This window comes from Cavia porcellus, unplaced genomic scaffold (assembly GCF_034190915.1).
Source record: "Cavia porcellus strain 051 isolate PalLab524CR breed Dunkin Hartley unplaced genomic scaffold, mCavPor4.1 scaffold_17, whole genome shotgun sequence".
Lineage (NCBI taxonomy): Eukaryota > Metazoa > Chordata > Mammalia > Rodentia > Caviidae > Cavia > Cavia porcellus.
Window position 1 is genome coordinate 3051102 of NW_026947500.1, and position 20099 is coordinate 3071200.

A 20099-nucleotide genomic window follows, 5' to 3' on the forward strand; every position below is an offset into this window, starting at 1 on the left:
CCTCAAAGTCAAAATGACCAGGACACTGAGCCAGCCGTGACAATGGGTCTTAGTTACTTTTCTCATTGCTGAGACAAAATACCCAACACCCAAAGTTAAAAATACGAAAGGTTTATTTTGCTCACAGTTTGTAAAGGTTTCAGTCCATAATTGACTGACCCCCAAGTCAGGGTGGCACATGACAAAGAAGCAACAGTGAATGGTGGCAGAATACAGCAAAGGCAACAAGAGAGGGAAAGAAGACACTTTCCGTCCCATGTCTTGTATACAGGCTATCGCCCTAAGGCAGGTACAGCACTCACACCGTTAATCCTAGCCAGAGCTATGCCAAACCTATCAGTGGACTGATTTACTAATCACACACTAGATTCAGCCACCTCTGGAAAAGCCTTATGACCATAAGAGGCTTTGGGGGGACACCCAGACACAAACTGTAACATGTGCAACTAAAGACAGTCATGAAAGAGGACTTGCAGAACTGCGTTAGAGAGAGGCAGGCATAATGCACTAAGTGTATTTAAAACAAGGAATAGTGTTTTGAGGGAGGTTAATAGCAGTGCCTTTTAGTGTAGTAAATTTTCCAAAAGGACTTAAGCATTCACCGTATTTTGTCACACCTCATATTTGCTCTTCTCTTGATTACTGTTTGTAAAATCTGATTCTTTATTATGGAAAATTTTAAACATACAAAAAGTAGTCAGACTAATTTAACAAGTGACATTTAACATAATTCACTTAATAACGTTAACATAAATAAATGTTAAATTAACATAATTTAACATTATTCAGTTAAAATAATTATCAATACATGGTCAGTCTGTTGTCTGTACTTTATATACTCCTGAATTATTTATAAGCAAATCTAGTGATCACCTAATTAATGTCATATTTTAGTTTCTTCTGTTTAGTGCATAGGTTGAGTTGCTGTAGTTAATCTACTGTCTCTCAGTCATATGTTTATTTTTACATTGTCAAGGTTAACATTTATTATCTGTCTTGCAACTAACCAAATCTTCTGTATTGTGCTTAAGTGAGTCAGTCGGAGGAAATTCCAAATAAATAAAGGAATGAATCATATTTTTCTGTCACTATGCATTTTGTAATTTTTTTATTCCTTTGGAAATTGTCATTGATTTTATTATTTTGGTTTGGTTGTTTACCAGAGACTTATCTGCATTTACCTTTAAGATTTTTAGTATTTTTTTAAATTGTAGAAATACATGTAGAAGTGTGTGAAGGTCAGTGAGTATTTAGCTAAATGAATTCTCACAGTGAGTACTGTGTAATAGTGACTTGGATACAGAAATGTGCCATTTTCCAGACACTCATCCTGTGCCTTCTCCCAGTGTCTAGCACTCCTTTCTTTTCTAAAAGGAGCCACTGTCATAACCCACAAATCAGTTTTGCTTTTGTTGTTGTTGTTGTTGTTGTTCAAACCTCATTTCATGTATATTATTTTGTATTTGGCTTCTTTTGTATAGATTGTGTTTATGAAACTCAGTCATGTTTCAAGCAGCAGTATTTCATTAATTTTCACTGTTCATTCAGTTTGTTATACTCTTCATGCTCCCTCCCAGATTGAGAATATTTTGATATGCTGCTATGAACAGTCTTATAAATGTAGTTTGGTACACATACATGAGCATTTCTGTTAGGTATGTGTTTTGGTATATATCTAGATTTCCCCTCAAAACCTCATCCCCTCATTGGATGGGGCTTTTGGAAGGTAATTGAATCATGGATGTGTGATACTTGTTAGTGGATTCGTCCATTGATGACTTATAGCTATTTGGTGAAGTCATGTTGGAGGATGTGGATTGCTGTGAGTGTGACCTGAAAGGGTATGTGCCCAGTTTCTTCCCTTGATTTTCTCTGCTCATGCCTGCCATGCCGTAAGCTATTTCTCCTCTGCTCTACCCCTTTACCATGACCACCTTGCCTTGGAGCTAGCCAGTTATAGACTGATAACTCTCGGACTGTGAGCCAAAATAAACCCCTCTCTCTGTAATTTGTGAATGTCAGATATTTTGTCCCAGCAACTAAGCTAGTAACTATACAGATTTTGATACCAGAGAAGTGGAGTTGTTGCTGTGATACTGACCATTTTTTAAAGTGTTTGAAACTGGCTTGCAGGAAGAGTTTGAGTTTGGAAACATTTGGAGATGCCAGTGGGAGAATCACCCCTAGAATGCTGTAAGTGAAACTTGTTGCAAGATTTTAGTTAGACTTAGAAGACCAGAATGTTGGTAGTGTGCCACTGGTAAGGACCAGGCTCAAAAAGTTTCAGTTGGGAAGAACTCCACAAACAGTTGGACTCTCAGCCATGTATCTTATACTCGGCCAGAAAATTTGTTTGCATTTCCCTCATGTTGTGAGACTTTGTGGGAGACTGAGATTAAGGGTAATGAACTAATTAATTTGGCAGAGGAAATTTCAAGGTAGCCAGACATTCAGACTGTGTCTTGGGTTCTGCTGGGGACTTTTTTTAAAAACTTTTTTAAGGGAGTAAAACAACAGTAAAATGAAACAAAACAATAGAGTAATAGGACAGTAGGAAACCCGCAATCATTGCTATATTGCATATTGTTATCTTCTAAATAGTTACCTAGACCATAGGCCCGAGGCCTGCAAAGTCAGTCAGACAACATTAATGTCAGGTTGCTTCTCTACTTAAGTTACTTCATTTATTGTCATCTCAGCTTGTGTCTTGTCTGGTTGCTATGGATGGAGTGGGGGCAGGAGGTGGAGGCAGTTTCCTCACTTTCTTCCCGGCCAAAAGGGCTTCCATCCACACACAGGGCGACCACTCAGCTTCCTTGCTGTTTCCCCCAGCCAGCAAGGCTCATGCCAACATACAGGGAGGCTGCGAGGCTTCCCTGCTGTTTCTCCCCAGCCAGCAAGATCTATACTACTGGGGATTGTTAGCCTGCAAATCAAGACCATTACAGCCCAGCAGAATGATTTACCAATTTTTGATTTTGGCCAGAAAGGAAGCACCAGGAAAGTTAGGGCCTACAAAGATGGAGCAGAGAGTTTGATTGATAAAGAGAAAAGCATTAAAAAGAAACTAAGTACTGCTTAGGAATGGGGCAATAGGAAAAATGCCTTGAGGTAATAAGAAGAAACAGGAAGGCTCTCCCCTTTGCAGGCCCTAAATTGTAAAGGTGACTTTGTTTTGAGAAGAGAGCCTCAGGCCACCAAGGCCACCTAGGGAATTTGTTCCATGGGAATTGGGTCATAGTACACAGCCATCCAGGCATATGCAGAGACCTGGACAGCCAAGAGAGAAGGAAGCCTGGCTGCTACTCCAGCTGAGAGCAGACCTTGACTTTCCTAGTGCCTGTTTTATGCACATACACAATAAAAGAGTTGTGAGGTCAGGAAGGCTTCTACCCAGCTAGCAGAAGAAGGCCTGAGAGGCCAGGCAGTGCGTGAAGCTCAGAGAGAGTAACAGAAACGTGCAGTGGAGACCCCAAAACGTTGGCAAAGCCAGGAACATGGACCATCTGAAAAAAGCTACAATCAGATAACAACCCAGCCTAAGAAAGAAGCCATGAGGGCTGCAACCCCCACCAGCAATGCTGGAGGGCCGGCTTCGGAAGCCCTGTGGAGCTGTTCTCCTGCCACAGATCGCCCCAGGTGCTGGCCCTGGAATTACAAGGTTTAATCTTTGTTCTGCTAGATTTTGGTCTTGCTTTGATCCGATTTCTTTCTCTTTTTTCTTTCATTTTTCTTCTTTTTTTTTTCTTTTACTTTTTAAAGACAAGTCTTGTTATGTAGTTCAGGTGGCTTTGAATTCATTATGTAGCCCATGCTGGCCTCATACTTTTAGTGATCCTCTTCCCTCCTGCATGCTGAGATTATAGGTGAGGGCCACCGTGCCTCCTGATTCCATTCCTTTCTGTCTCCCTGTTTGTACCTATGTATGGGAATGTTTATCCTGGCCCATTATATGTTGAATTGTTTAACTTTCTTTTGATTTTTACAGGGCTTGTACCTAAGAGTTTGCCTTAAATCTCAGGAGACTTTGACTTGAAGTTTTCAGCAGTGCTGAAACCGTTAGGATTTTGGCAACTCTTAGAGATGCAATAAGTGCATTTTGTATAGTGAAGTGCTTGAGGCTTTCTGGGGGTCAGGGGTGGAATTTGTTTTCTTTGTTTTTGTTTTGAGACAGGATCTCCCTAGTTCTGACTGGCCTTGAACTCACTTGTAGCCCAGGCTGGCCTTAAACTTGTTATCCTTCTTCCTTAGCCTCCCTAGTGCTGAGATTACAGGCATGTGTTGCCATGCCTAGCCTTAAGGATTGGAATGTTGTGATTGTATTTAGATGCATACCCCTCCACCACAGCCTCCTGTGCTCATGGGTGGGGCTTTGGAAGGTGGTTCAATCCTGAGGTTGTGATACCAGCAGATTAGTCCTCTGATGACTTTTTGGAGCTGAATGTGATATTAGGAGATGAAGCCTGATTGGAGGAGGTAAGTCACTGAGGTGTGGCCTGGAGAGATACATAGATATCCCTTCCTTGATCACACTGTGCTTTCTGCCTGTTATTTCATGAGCTGTTTATTTTCAGCCATGCCCTTCTGCGATGTCTCCTGCCTTAGAACTAGACTGAAACCTCTGCAAACTGTGAGCCAAAATAAATCTCTCTTTCCTTGAATTGTGGATGTCAGATATTTTGATATTTTGTATCAGCAATAAAGAAAGTAAGAAAGAAAGTAACTAGAAATTAATGTGGGTTTTATGTAAACCCAATTTTAGTAGATAATGGCAAGTTTTCTGTATGTGTCAATTTATACTTTCACCAACAATCCATGAGAGCTCTGTGTCCTCCACATGTCTCTTTAATTGTTGTCAATCTGTTGAATGTGTAGTGGTAGCCTACTATAATTCTTAAAATTGTTTTTTTTTTTAACTTCTTTGCTATTCTTTTATTGGTTTGTCTACAGATTCCACTTTGTATTTTTGTTTTTGTTCTTTGGTTTTGTTTTGTTTTTTTGAGACAGAGTTTCGCTATGCAGTTCAGGCTGACCTTGAGCTTACTTTGTAGCCCAGGCTGGTCTTGAACTTGCAGTGGTCCTTATGCCTCAGCCTCCCAAGTGCTGGGATTATAGGCACCACTTTGCATTCTTAAGTTTATTACAATTTAGTGTAAATTGTTAAAAGTACTTATGTCATTTTCTAGAAAATGTGGTATCCTTGGCACACATTAAACATGTTCCTGCTTTCAGTGTTACATTGTTGTATTTTAAGATGATCTGCATGTGTGTTAGCACTTTTAAACAGTTGATCCTAATTTATATTTACTCACGCTTTACCCTTTTTACTCTTCTTTCTTTCTCACATCTCTTTCCTTCCATTATTTTCTTGAAGTATTCAATGTAGTATTTCCTTTAATGAGAACTAGTGATGATTTTCTCAGTTTTTGTATGTGTGAAAATGTTTTCTTTTCATTTTGAGAATTAATTTTGTACGGTACAGAATTCTAGGTCAATTTATTTTCTTTGGACTCTTTGAAGGTGACATTCCACAATTAAAGAGCTTCGGTTTTTATTTAGTCTTTCATTATTGTATCTAGAAGGTACAGTATTTCCTTTTTCTTCGTGTATTCATTTTCATAGTTTCTACTTAACCATATTTGAAGTGTGTACGTTATTTTCTTACCATTCTGTTTATTAACCCACCATAATCTGGTTTGTTTCTTTGTTTATTCTTATTACCAAATCGAATGATCATTATTTCTTAATTTTCATGTATAGTCTTTCTTTTGAAAAATCCTTTTTTTCTGTTCCTCTTTTCTGTCCCTTCCTTCCCCTTCTCCCTTGCTTCTCCTCTCGTTTCTCCTCTCCTTTCCCTCCCTTCACTTCCATTCCCCTCCCTTCCCCTCTCCTCCTCTGTTTTCTTTCTTTTCTTCTCATTGCTGAGGTATCCTCTTGCTGTGTTACCTAGGCTTGGATTAAACTCCTGGATTCAAATGATTCTCCTGCTTTAGCGTCCCAAGTAACTGGTACTACAGGAGCACATCACCGTGCCTGATTGCTCTTTGTTTTTTCTGATAGTCTAACTTTAGTAGGAACTGTATTCTCATGGGTACATTTATTGATCATGTGGTGATGATTTTGCAAATATCTAATAAAAGGTTATCTTTAGTCTTCTCTACAAACCAGCAGAAGCTTACATTCCTAGTTGTCAGTGAATTTGTAAGACTTTGCCACCCATGTCATCTAGTAGCAAAGTGTGGAAAAGAATGTCTTCCATTAGCTAAACTGCCTCATGCTTGTTCCTGCCTCCAGCATCAGAAACTTCCCTCTTGGTTGAAATCTCTTATATCAGTCTTCTATGGTAGCAGACTCTTTTCTTGATACCTATTTTAACTGCTAATTTCCCATTATCCCCAACAACTTTGTCTTATCCACATACTTTATTTTTCTCCTCAGCAATATCTTCAGTTTCCCAGTCACAAAAGTTAATGTTACATTTTATTCATGCATGTCCATTGCCCCCATACCCAGTTACCAGATTTCTTCTTAAGACATTCTTTAACATTTTTTCAAACTTTTAACTCCCTGGGTATTCCTATGAACACCTCTTTTTAATTTATAAACTCATCCTATTTCTTATACATTATGTGGTTTTCAGTGATATAAGAAAAGAATTGCAGGGCTGGTGATTTAGCTTAGTGGAGTAAGCGCCTGCCTGGCAAGCACTAGGTCATGAGTTTGATCCCTAGTACCAAAAAAAAAAAAAAAAGAATTATAGACTTGTAGCATAGTTCAGGCTGGTCTTGAACTCTGTGTAGTGTCAGCTGACTTCAAACTCTCAATCCTTTGCCTCAGCCTCCTGAATGCTATGATTAACAGGCGTGTTCATCATCTTTGGCTATAATATTTTTGTATGAAGAAAATATTTAAAAATCAGGGCCAGAGATTTAGCTCAGTGGTATAAACACCTGCTTGGCAAGTGTGAGGTTGTGAGTTTGATCCCCAGTAACAAAAAATAATTAATTAATTCAAATAAAAATCATTATATGAGAAACAAGGTTTTAGAAGTATAATGTAGTATTCCAAATACTTCTAGATATGACTCTTTGCTATAAATGTTCTCAACAGGCAATGAACACCAGGGAAAGTGGCAAAGCCTCATCTAGTTTAGGTCTTCAGGACTTTGATTTGCTCCGAGTAATAGGGAGAGGAAGTTACGCAAAAGTACTGTTGGTGCGATTAAAAAAAACGGATCGTATTTATGCAATGAAAGTTGTGAAAAAAGAGCTCGTTAATGATGATGAGGTAAGCAGACTAAAATGTTTGTACTTCTAACCTGTTAAACTCCTTAAAAGAACTATTTCAGAGAAAACCGCAGTGTTTTTACTTATTTTATTCTATGTTTATATATGCTTCAAATAGATTATGTAAGAGATACTTAGTCTGGTTATGATTCAAGTTTCTAAAGAATAAAAATTGAACTTATCAGGAGAACTTCTTATCAGAAATTGAACTCTCATGTATGAGTTTTATAAAGTTCCTGAATCATTTCATAGTACTAGAAGAGTTACTGGTATTTTTCTTTCAGTACATAAATTTTTATTTCATATTAACAGTGATGTTTGTATTTAGCCTAGTTAATGAATGCATTTGTGATCATTGACTGCTTAAAACAAATTTGTTGTTAGTTTTGATGATTTTGTTTCTTTTTGTTTATATGATTTGTTTCATATTTTAAAATAGGATATTGATTGGGTACAGACCGAGAAGCATGTTTTTGAGCAGGCATCTAATCATCCTTTTCTTGTTGGACTGCATTCTTGCTTTCAGACAGAAAGCAGGTAAGATTGAAAGATGATTAATCAGCTTCATAGATTTTGATGTATTACACAGTAAGGAGCTGTGTGCTGTAGTGTGTGACGTAGAAGTCACCAAAAAGGACACAGTGATATTGTGCTTGAACTTTCTGCTACTCATCTACAGTCTGACATTGGGCTAATATCAGGAATTGATCAGGGAGTGAGAGTGAAAGAGAAAGAGAAAGAGAGTGAGAATGAATGAGAATATTATGGCAGTAGAAATACCACTTGTTAAATATTCTCAGGATTCTAGTTTAATGAATTAATGTTTTCCAGAATTTAACTAGGAAAAAAAAATCCCAACTTCTGTACCTTAAATATTACAGTAGTTGAAAATTACTTACCTAGCAAATGTTAAAAATTAGGTGGGAGTAAGTGGTTCTGGGTTGTAAGTAAATACTACTTCAGAGTAAAAATAGGAGGATACAGAATTGTTAGGTTGTTTTTCTTTTAGTACTTTGGATATCCTTTGTTTCTATCAAATTCTTCACATCTTATCAAGGCTAATCCATAGAGAATGCCCTGTATGTTTTACAGTGTTTTAAGATGAAAAGTTATATTGCCTTATTTAGAATTTTGGTTTCATGGGTTCTTTTTGTGTTTAGGTTGTTCTTTGTTATTGAGTATGTAAATGGAGGAGACCTAATGTTTCATATGCAGCGACAAAGAAAACTTCCTGAAGAACATGCCAGGTACATTTTTTAAACATTGTTTCTATGGGAATTTTTCAGGTCTGCAAGACTTTGTGTGCAGCAGTTGAAAAACAGTATATAAATATTTTATTTTGATGCTAGTTAATTCTTTGGGAGATACTAGAAACTGAGCTAAAAATTTACATGGCAAATTGTAATTTTAAAGAGCTATTACAATTTACTGATTTTGTTCATTGTTATTTTGGCTTTTATCAAATCATCAACCTTCATAGCAAAGCCACAGATGATATTTTGAATTGTGAATACAGCCAGTTCTCGTTCATTATTTATTCAGCTGAAATTTGGGGAAACTACATCTGATTTCTACTCTATTAAAATACCATTTCTGGATATGTATACCATGTTTATGTTTCTAGGTTCTGAAGCACAAAGGAATCATAGAACTAAGTAACCAGAGATGTATATTATGTACCTCAAAACTTAGCATGATCCTGTGTCTCCAAAGTAGACATAAACCAGCTTGAGTGTTTTTTTATTTTTATTATTCAGGCCAAAAGTTTTTCACTTGTCTGTTGGTGGTAGTTTTAGAAAGTTTATTCTTTTGTTTTAAATTTTATGATTGTAGAGTAAGTTCTGAAATGTTGTTGTGGATTTTATGGTTTGCATAGTCAACTTTTAATATTCTTGACCTGTCACTAGTTCTTGGCAGGGGTGAGGGTGGAGGGACGTTATTGGTTTTTAGAAAAGTAATGAAAACCATGGGAACTGTCTAGAAAACTTACGTGTCCAACTTTGCCTCCTGTGTAGGTGTGTGGACTGCCCAGTCCATCATGACCCAGACTAAAAACTCCTGTTTGACGTTTTTGGAATAATAGCTTGTGAAAAATAAAAGTTTAAGTTAGACTGGAACTTTTATGGCTGTGATTTGGGCTCGGCTATTTTAAAGTGGTGCTCCAATTAATTTTTGTATTAGTTTTAAATATATTGGGTTTTCTTCTTTCAGGGTTAGTTGTGAGGTGCAGGGAAAGTCTGCGTGAGCCCATGGCACTTTCTGCCTAGGGTCCGGTGACTTTCCTTTAGGTAAGTAGACGAGGAACAAGTCCTCTGCTTACTGCCTAGGAAACAGGCCTTCAACATGAACTCTCCCGTTATAAATAGATTGGAAAATTTTAAAAAAAATCTCCTGTGGTGATTTTTATGTTTCCAAATACAGGTAAAAATAAGTCTAAAATATCTTCTCCTAGAAATCTACCACAATTTATAATTTTGGTTTTTCTTTTTTTTTTTTTGGTTGTCTTTTTCGTTTTTATTGGTACCAGGGATCAAACTCACGACTGCCTGCTTGCAAGGCAGGCGCTTATGCCGCTGAGCTAAATCCCCAGCCCCATAATTTATAATTTTGAATCACACATTTTTTGAAATTTTATTTTAGGTTTTACTCTGCAGAAATCAGTTTAGCATTGAATTATCTTCATGAGCGAGGGATAATTTATAGAGATTTGAAATTAGACAATGTATTACTGGATTCAGAAGGACATATTAAACTCACTGACTATGGCATGTGTAAGGTAAGGAAATTTTTTAAATTGTTACTATTTTTAATGAAAAAAACTTACATAATCAAATAAGAGAATTACAATAGTTATTGTACTGTGTATTGTTACCTTCAAAATAATTACTCAGAATATAAAATGTAAGCCAAAAGTATTCTTGGGAAAAAGAAACTGATAATACCACAAATCTAGCCAGATGTGGTAACAAATGCCTATTATCTTAGCACTCCAGAGTCTGAGACCTGAGGGTAGCTATGAGTTCAAGTCCAGCCTAAGCTACATAGTGAGCTTAAGCCCTGCCTGAACTACATAGACCTGTCTCAGAGAAACAAATAAGCAAACAAACAAACCCCCACAAATCTTTTCAACAAACTAAGATAAACTAATAGTGCACATGATACTAATTAGCAAATTAGTGTATATATTTTTAAATATTTTTAAAGTAATGATATTTGTAATTTGAACTTCTCCCTATTTCTTCTTTATTTGCTATTCTTTGTGTTTCTCATATAAGAGAAACCATTGATACTTAAGATTATGTTCTCTCTTCCATCCATTTACCTGCAAACACTTTAAGTTTTTCTTTCTAGGAGTGTAATATGCTGTTGTGTATAAGTACCACATTTGCCTTATCTGTTTTACATACACACTGTTTCCATGAGCTAGCTAGTATGGATTGCTTTGCTACAAATATGCGTCTGTATGTATATCTATAATAATGGTGATTTTAACTCTTGGGAAGATACATAAAGAGGGATAGCTGGATCAGGTGGAATTTCTATTTTTAGTTTTTTGCACAATCTCCATATTGACTTAGTGGTTGTACTAGTTTCCATTCTCTCTAATTGTTAAAAAGGTCTTTACATCTCATAAGATTGTCTTGGTAAAATATTAGTTCCATGTATAAAAATGAAGAAATGATTGCTACCTTTTTAGGACACTTATTGTAATTCTAGAAAGACAAATGCACTTCTGTTCCTATCTTCTGATTATATATGCTATGAGAAGAGTTACTTTTTTAATTATTAATGACTTTTTGTCTTGGAAGTTGTAAAGAAGACTAGAAATAAAGATTATAATTGTACTACCATAGGATAACATTTGGGTTTCAACTTCTAATTTTTCCCATTTAGTAATGAGTTTTAAATAGTGCATACAATGTTTTTCCTGAAAGTCTGACTTTATATTTAAAATTTAAATATCTGACACAAAGTACACAAAGTAAGAATTTCAGTTATTCTCACACCATATTTTCATTATTTTTTTTAAACATTATTTCCTTGAAGGTCTGATCTTTTTTGACAAAATGCTTTTATATGTACTAGAATAATTGGTACACAATTATATTCCTCACTGTGTGTAAATGAGTGAATTGCATGCCTCACACAACTGAAGAAAGTATCATCAGAGGCTAGAGATTTAAAAATAAATGTTAGCATGGTATAAGACAGTTTAATATGGAAGATTTAATTTTATTTTCTGCTCAACATAAATAGAAATAAGCTTTCCACTTAACCTGATTTTATTTTATGTGTAAAACTTAAAGCCATTTTTCTTATGATACTCCTTAAGTTATTTTATTATGTAAATTTTTAATCATAAATAATTAAGAAGTTTAATGAGTAGAAACACCAAGTTCCCTTTACTTATATTTATTTCACTTTTTGTTTTCTTTTTCCCTCAGATTTTTACTGTCTCTCATTTAAAATATAAAATAGCAATGATAGTGGAAGCCTATCATTCTCAAGAAAAAAATAGAACAATAAAAAATATGAAGAATGTTAATTTTATTACAAATCTACATATGAGAACTTCTTTTGCCTATCAGATATTGGTTTTAAAATTTGTCATGATAGTGTATGACAAGCTACCCTCAATAACATAAAATAATTTAATACTACAACCTTTGTGATTGGCCATAACTCAGTGGTAGTTTGTATGCTCAGCATGTACAAGGCCTGTGATTCAATCCCCAGGACCTCTTTGATGGGAGTTGTAGCAGAAATCTTAAAGATGGCCATATTTAGTGATAGAATACTTGATAGCATGCACAGGGTCTGGGTTCAAACCCTGTTCAGAAAAAGCAAGGGAAGGAGAGGATGTGAAAGGGCAGGGCAGGGGGAGGGGGAAAAAAGAAGGGAAGGGATGGGAAGAGAAGGGAAAGAAAGAGGAAAACGAGTCATAGTCTTTTATCCAGTAATTTCTAACTTTTGCTTATTCTAGTAAACATTTAACCTATAAAGAGACTTATATGATCAAAATTTATAGTTTATAATAAGTATTACAAAATCATCTAAGAGGATGTCTACCAAAATCCTTAGCAACATAAAATGTTTATAATTAATGTCCAGTAAAGTTTTAAAGTATAGAATTGTCTTTTCTACCATGTGACATTACACATTGATTGTGTTTACTTTTCCTTTTTTGTTTTTTGAGACAAGGTCTTAGTTCAGGCTGGCCATGAACTCTATGTAGTCTAGGCTGACAAACTTAACAGTGATCCTGCTGCCTCAGTCTCTTCAGTACTGGTATTACAGGCATGCACCAACCATGCTCAGCCTTCCATATTTTTAAAGTTACTAGAATAGCATTGTATTGCTTAATAAAAACATAATTATTACAAAAATGAATTAAGGCAGGATGGCTTTCTTTCTTTGTTCTTACCATCTTCTTTGCTTTGTCTATTGTACTTCTATTGAAAAATAGTATTGACTCATTAGACACACATATTCTTTGCAAGTATTCTCAGTCGAGTTAGTATATGGCCAGTATTCTGTGTAGACTTAAAAGAATGTTTAGCCTGGCGTGATGGCACAAGCCTGTAATCCCAGCACGTTGGAGGTTGAGGCAGGAGGATCATTGTGAATTTGAGACCAGCCTGGGTTACAAAGTGAGCTCAAGGTCAATCTGAATTGCATAGTGAGACCCTGTCTCAAAAAGACCAATCAATCAATCAAATAAAATCTCTATATTATATGTAAGGAATTTTTCTTTCATTTCCATTCTCTTCCTTTTCTCCATACATACTTATAGGATACATATTCTATATGTATGTATACTATGTGTATTTAGCTGTACTTTTTGTGCATATTTTCTGTTTTTGGTTGGGTGAACTGTAACATTCTGATATAGAAATATTAAAACTTCATGATTGGAGATTATGAAATTTCTCCAGTTTTACTGAGTTTTGTTTGAGGCTGTCACTAAATATATACAAGTTTGTGTTTGTTATAATTTCTTGGGGATCATTGTTTAAAATACAAAACTAAAAGAACTTGTACCTTACAAAAAATAAACAGAAGGAAAACATTTTAATGTCAGCATTATGTTACGAGGTAGGATTTAAAATGCTTTTCTTGGGGCTGGGGATTTAGCTCAGCGGCATAAGCGCCTGCCTTGCAAGCAGGCAGTTGTGAGTTTTGATCCCTGGTGCCGATAAAAAAAATAAAATAAAATAAAATGCTTTTCTTCATGAAATATGACTCATTTCACTCATAATTTAAATTTTTGTGTTAAATTTTACCTTGAATATGAAATTTTAAATGCAGTTTGTATCCTAATTGAACTTTTTGGCAACATTTATTGAAAGCAAGTTTTCTTTTACCTACCTACTTAGTGGCCGTCTATGATTTTAATAAATAATTTTTTATTAAAATAAAATAAAAACTTAATAAATAAAATTTTAAAATATTTTATGAAATCGTAGATGGCCACTTAGGTAGGTAAAAGAAGTGCAGTGGTCCTCGTGATGTCTTTAAGCTTAATGTATTACCTACTTTTGGAGAATTTATGTGGTAGATGAAATAGAAAAGGTAAATATAAAAACAGAATTTGAGATCTTTCTTTCTTTTTTTTTTTTTTTTTTTTAATAAAAGGAAGGATTACGGCCAGGAGATACGACCAGCACTTTCTGTGGTACTCCTAATTACATTGCTCCTGAAATTTTAAGAGGAGAAGATTATGGTAATAAATACATAGGTGATGTTTTAACTGTTGTTAGCTGGATAGTTAAATGTGGTATCAGTTGCATTTTACTACAGTAAATACTGATCTTATCAATACACATTTTCTTGTTCATGTTAAAGATCCCATATAAAGACGCCTAGGTCAGAAATCAAAGACCTTGTCTTTAGAGTACAAATTCGAATAATAGTTTATTTGTGACACTGAAGAATGATAGGCACTCTTCTAAGTAGTTTATATTATATTAACTAAGTTAGTCTTCTCAACAACCCCCCAGATTCTCATCTTACAAAGAGAGGAAACTGACATGCAGAGAGTTTAAATACTATACCCAAGCTCATAATTGCTATAAAGTGGCAGGGTAGGGATTTGGACCACCAATCACAAGACTTGCACCTCTGAAAGATTGTTCAGATTTCCTAGGCTATTTCTTCCAGTAATCTGAAAGATAGTGGAAATGTTGGCTTCTCATCAAGAACTGAGAAAATATCTTAAGAGAGCATTTGAGCCTTTGGGTTTTAGCCCTTTGATTGCAGAGGTAATGGAGGATGTGGTACTTCTGACAGCACTACACAGTGTAAATTCAGTGTCCTTAATTTAGGAGTCTATAATCAGCTAGCAAAAGATGAGTTTCAGACCAAAAGTGCTTATTCTCAAATACAATGTAACTATGTCCTTTAAATACTAAGATGCCGGGCATGATTTTGAAATCTTCAGTATATTTGGGAAAAGAAAGTTTTAAGTTTCATCTCCCATAATTTTATATGCTGATATTCTTTTAGGTTCCTACTCTTGTTGGTAATTTTCAGCACCTTCTATGATAGTTATAATACATGGAGAATTTACTTTCTCGTGATTAATTTTTCATTATGTGGTAAAATGATTCTCTAATTATTGACTTCCAAGCATGCTGAATGGATAATTTACTACTTTAAACTTTCTTTCTAAAGGTTTTAGTGTTGACTGGTGGGCCCTTGGAGTACTAATGTTTGAGATGATGGCAGGAAGGTCTCCATTTGATATTGTTGGGAGCTCTGATAACCCTGATCAAAACACAGAGGATTATCTCTTTCAAGGTGATTTATAGTATTTTTACAGAGATTCTCTTAATTTGTTCTACAGCATAAATGAGGGTGAGTCAAAATATTACTTTGAATAAGGAAAATAATCCCAACAGTATGACTCTAACTTACTGTGTATGATTTTGATATGTGATACTGGGAATTGAACCAAAAGCCTTGCATATACTATGCAGGTGCTGTACCACTGAGCTACATTCTCAGCCTGATTCTTTTTCCAGTACATCCTCTCCTCCCACATTAACTATTACCTTCCTATACTCAGGTATAAAAAGAAATTCCTTTAGAGTATGTATCATAAAGAGATATTGGAAGGGGAAATGCCAGGTCTAGAGACAAGATCTTTAAGACTGAACATATAAGTTTAAGAACAGTTTTGGGGAAAAATAAATGTTAAGACAAGAGGGATGGGGATGCACACAATGTAGAAAGGCAAAAATTGAATGGAACAGAAATGAGCAAATAAGTACCTCTAAACCACAATTCAAAAGAAGTGTGAAGACTCCCATAAAATCCTGTGTTTAATAATTAAATCCATCACAAGATAAAAGTAGACATTTCATGTGATAGAGAATCCATCTGACCTTGGAGTATGTGAAAAACACTATTTTCATTGGCAGTGGAGAGACTGCACATTACAAATATTAATGAACTATCATTTTATACATTAGGCAAAACTGTTAAGTGTGCTAGACAGTGTGGGTGAAGGTCTGGAGCACCAGGGAACTCTCATTGACTGCTGATAAGAGTGAAAATTGACATGATAGCTTTGCAGAATAATTTGGCATTGTCCAGTAAAGTTAAATATTATGTCTAGACATCTTGCAAATATTAATTCCTTTAACCCTCATAACAACCCTTCAAAGTAGGTGTTAATTTTATTCCTGTTTTATAGTTGAGGACACTGAGGCACAGTAATGTAATCAAACAATAAAACATGCATGTAAGCCTAGCATGGTGGTGCACACCTATAATTCTAGCATTCTTGAGATGCTAAGGGCAAGAGAAGATCCACCCAGACAGCTAAGTGGCATCCTGTCTAAAAATTTCAAAAGCATTGAGGATGTACATTAGTGGTGATGTACCTCTGGGTTCCTTCCCCTGAACCCCACCGCATGCTCGTGAATTAGAAGCACAGTATTCAGATTTGAGGTTTATCTGTCAGAAGAAAGACAGGCTATGGAATGGGGAAGTATGTGAAGGGTTTTAATTATATATGTTCAGTAAATTCCTGACTTAAGAACGCTTGAGTTGCTAACTTTCACAGGTGTACTGTATAAGATTCTCAGGTGTATTTTATAAGACTCACTTTGTTGGGTTACAAATGAATCCAATTCATGAACATTCTGGAATGGAACTCATTTTTAAGTCCAGGACTTACTGTAATGTCTTGGTTTATCTGCTGGAATGCCTTAAATATATGAGCAAAAATTTATAAGTTAAACATAATACCATCATCTTTATCTTTCTAGTTATTTTGGAAAAACAGATTCGCATACCACGTTCTCTTTCTGTAAAAGCTGCAAGTGTTCTGAAGAATTTTCTTAACAAGGTATAAATTATGTATAAAAATCTTGTGTGATGTATCTCTGTCTGTGTAAATTAAACTGGTAAGTAGAAGCTCAGGCAAGTTAAAATTTCAAACTGGCAGTGTAACTTGTTCAGCTAGATCTAGAAGTTGTCACTTAATGAAAGAGTAATTCACAACACTAGATTGACAATTCCCAGATAGACAATATGATTTGCCCCCAGTTATGTTACATATTTTTTTAATGTGAATGATAGCTATACCATATTCTCAATGAAGGAAAAATTGAATTTTTGCACTTATTAACTCTTTATTTTTCCACTTGTCTCTGTATTATTATCCATAGAGTCAGCTCATCACTATATATTTTTTAAGCCATTAAGCTGTGGGAAATAGTATTCTCTACAAATTGTCATACCAAAAACCATATATAGTGATAACTTGGTTCATGAACTTAATTTCTTCTAAGATTTTTGAAAAGATGGCTACATTTGTGTTTTTATAGGAAAGATGGTTGCAGGTGTTTATGGGAAAGATGGCTGCATGATGAGGTTGTATTTTTCACTTGATGCAGAGTTTGTGAACAAAAACTTTCACAAACTTTGAAATGGTATCCAATCAAGGAACTTATTAGTGAAGCTTTGCCAGGCCCATGCCAAGGAGCTTATATAGTGAAGCTTTGCCATGCCCTAATCTCTTGTTTAATTTTCTCCTGAGACACAGGTATCCACAAAATACTTTTATGGGGCACTGAGGGAGTGGAGGTCTCTTCTGCAAGCTAAAAGGAGCTGTAGTTCGTATTTACTGGGATTATGAACTCTACACTTCCTTGGGGTGCTGTAGCTCACTGGCAGGATTGAAGAAGGAAATGTCTGCCAGGAAACAGTGAGGAAAGAATTAATGACCATTGAGCTGGCTGTTTGATAGGAATAAGAAACTTCACTATTAGCCCAAGTATGAGGAGCAGGTCAGATTTCCATGCTTCCTGTGGTGGCACTGGAGTCTTGCTTTTTGAAGATAAATCTCAAGTCTTCCAGAAGCTTGTAGGAGTAGCTTTTTCATTTTGAGTGATCTTGTTCTTCAGACAGTTCAAGTAGGACTGGCTTTATTCTAGAAGGATGAATCCAATTATCTATCTTTGTCACCTTTATTGCAGTGAGCGTGTCATAGATCACTGAGAAGGGACCCTTCCATTTTGGCTTTAATTGTTCAGCAAGTGGCCCCCCTCTCCATGTTTTTATGATCAGTTGGTCTTAAGGACAGACAGTAGGTTGATCCCTTTAGGCCAAGAGCTGGCAGGGCTTTATTTCCATACATTTGGGTTGCCTGTTGTATTTGACCCAGATTAATATAGTATATAGGTACAGTCTAATTGCCAGTGTTCCCCAGGTTATGACCCTCTCCTCTGTACAGGATTTCAAGGAGACTGACAAGGCTTCAGAAGGCCATATTTAAGAACCTTGTCTATGAGAGGCTGCAGACCTTTACATGTCTCTTCCTTGATTGGACACCACTTTCTTTTTTTTTTTTTTTAAAGCCAGTCAAATTTAGCAGTGGGAGGCGGGGAGGTGGTATACCAACTTTAGTGACACTAATGTTAATAAGTTCTGATAACCCACTGCCATCGGACCAGCCTGGGCACCACTTTCAGTGGGGGTCTTTTATTTAATCTTACAACTACTGGTATAGCTGAATTTGCCCTACCGGGTATTCCATTATTCTATACAGCAGAATCTACATGTTGGCTACTTTGGTCAGGCAGGTCTGATGTAGTGTCATCCAGTAAAATCTGTTTTGTCCTTAACTGGAATTTGAGAATTGCCCCCAATTTTACTAGTAAATCTCTTCCTAGCAAGGGAGTAGGATACTGTGGGATAGTTAGAAACACATGGATAAACATTTGGCCCTCAAAGTGACACATGAGAGGAAGAGTAAAGAATCTGTCTGAGTAGGGATTCCCCTCAACCCTAAGTATGGCTATAGACCTAGAGGAGAGTTTTTCAGAGAAGGAAATTAAACCAGAATGAACCACTCCTGTTTCAGTAAGCAGTCAAATTGGCTCATTCATGATGTTACAAGATTGGAGAAGATAATGAGTCCATGGACGGGGTCATTTCAGGTTCCCCTGGGCCACTTCAGTAGTCAGAGCAGGAAATAGAGGTTCTGGCTGGCCTGCCCCTCTCCGGGAGGCGGGACAGCCAGCCCCCCAGGACCAAGAGTCAGGCACATCCACTGCCTCAGTGGTGGAGGCAGAGGTTCGGTACAGACTCGTGCCAGTCTGCCATCATCTTGCACTTGAAACAGGAACCGCAGCTGTACTTGGGTTTTTCCCTTAGATTATTTGGGTGAGTTTAAAGCATTGCCAGTTGCGGCAGCTGTAACCTTGGCCTTTTTCTTTTGTCTCTTCTCTGGGTCCTAATTATAGAACACAGAAAAGGTTGTGCCCAGCAGTTGGGCCATAGGTGTCTGTGGGCCCATCTGAAGTTTTTGTAACGTGTATTGAATATCTAGGGCTGACTTACAGATGAAATGATGTCCTACTAGTGCTTATTTCTCTCTGAAAGATGGATCTATGTTAATATATTTACAATAGACTTTTACTAATTGATTACGGAAGACAGCTGGATTTCTCCTCTGTGTGCTATATGATCCCATTCACTTTATGTGGTTAACAGACTTTTTAATACACCTCTTCATCCCCATGGTAAGAGCAGCTAGCATGTTAGACGTTATTTCTAGTCCGTGATGGGTGTTAAAGTCCCTGTTTGGTTGAAAGGAAAATAGCCTCTCCAATATGTTTTCCTTCACTTTTCAAAGCATATTGCCCATCTGCATAGTTCCTGGCCTCGGGTAGGATTCTTGTCTTTCATCTGGGCCATTGCAAGTGGCCAAGATGAATTGAACGTCTTGCCATGGTAAATCGAAAGCAAGGGTTAAAGTTTGAGCCCCATGTTACAAACCTGTTGGGGTCCTCCGATGGTTGGCCTAGTTGTTCTTTGTACTGCTACACATCTGCAGAGAAAAAGGGACCTGCACTCAAGTATTTCTTCCATCCCAGGACCACTCTTAGGGATGTGCTAGAGGATAGAAGAAGCAGCACTTTGGGTTCAGCCTGTGGGCTCAGCTGTCTGTGTGTGCCGGGGGGATGTAAAGCTGTCTGAGGAGCGAGGTGAGGGAGCTGCAGGACACAAGGCTGTACGGAGTTTCCAAGGCATCTGGAGGAGGGCGACCTGATTCACTGGCCTGGGGACAGTGAGGAGGAAGTGAGAAGACCTCCTAGTCTCATCAAACGATCAGAGACAAGTGAGGTTCTCAGGACAGTGGTCATCCAGGATATCTTTTTCCTCCTTGGGGACACTCTAAACACATAGTTCTTAAACATTGTTTCTGATAAGAGTCACAAAAGTCTGAATAGAAAGCATTTCATTCCATGTTGTGTGTTTTAAGTGGAAATGCTGTAACTGGAGAGTAGTCTTGGTTTT

General features: G+C 36.6%; 1 protein-coding gene across 3 annotated transcripts in view; it reads left to right on the forward strand.

The window, feature by feature from the left end:
* Prkci (protein kinase C iota) overlaps positions 1 to 20099 on the forward strand; it is a 71793-nt gene that overhangs the window by 43937 nt on the left and 7757 nt on the right. For 2 of the 3 annotated variants that reach the window (XM_063227147.1, XM_063227149.1), the window contains 7 exons: positions 7111 to 7287; positions 7726 to 7823; positions 8447 to 8533; positions 9927 to 10062; positions 13923 to 14025; positions 14961 to 15086; positions 16562 to 16641. In XM_063227147.1, the coding sequence (XP_063083217.1) occupies positions 7111 to 7287; positions 7726 to 7823; positions 8447 to 8533; positions 9927 to 10062; positions 13923 to 14025; positions 14961 to 15086; positions 16562 to 16641 (807 nt within the window). The remainder of the gene's footprint in view (positions 1 to 7110; positions 7288 to 7725; positions 7824 to 8446; positions 8534 to 9926; positions 10063 to 13922; positions 14026 to 14960; positions 15087 to 16561; positions 16642 to 20099) is intronic. The other variant, XM_063227148.1, reaches the window with a different exon arrangement.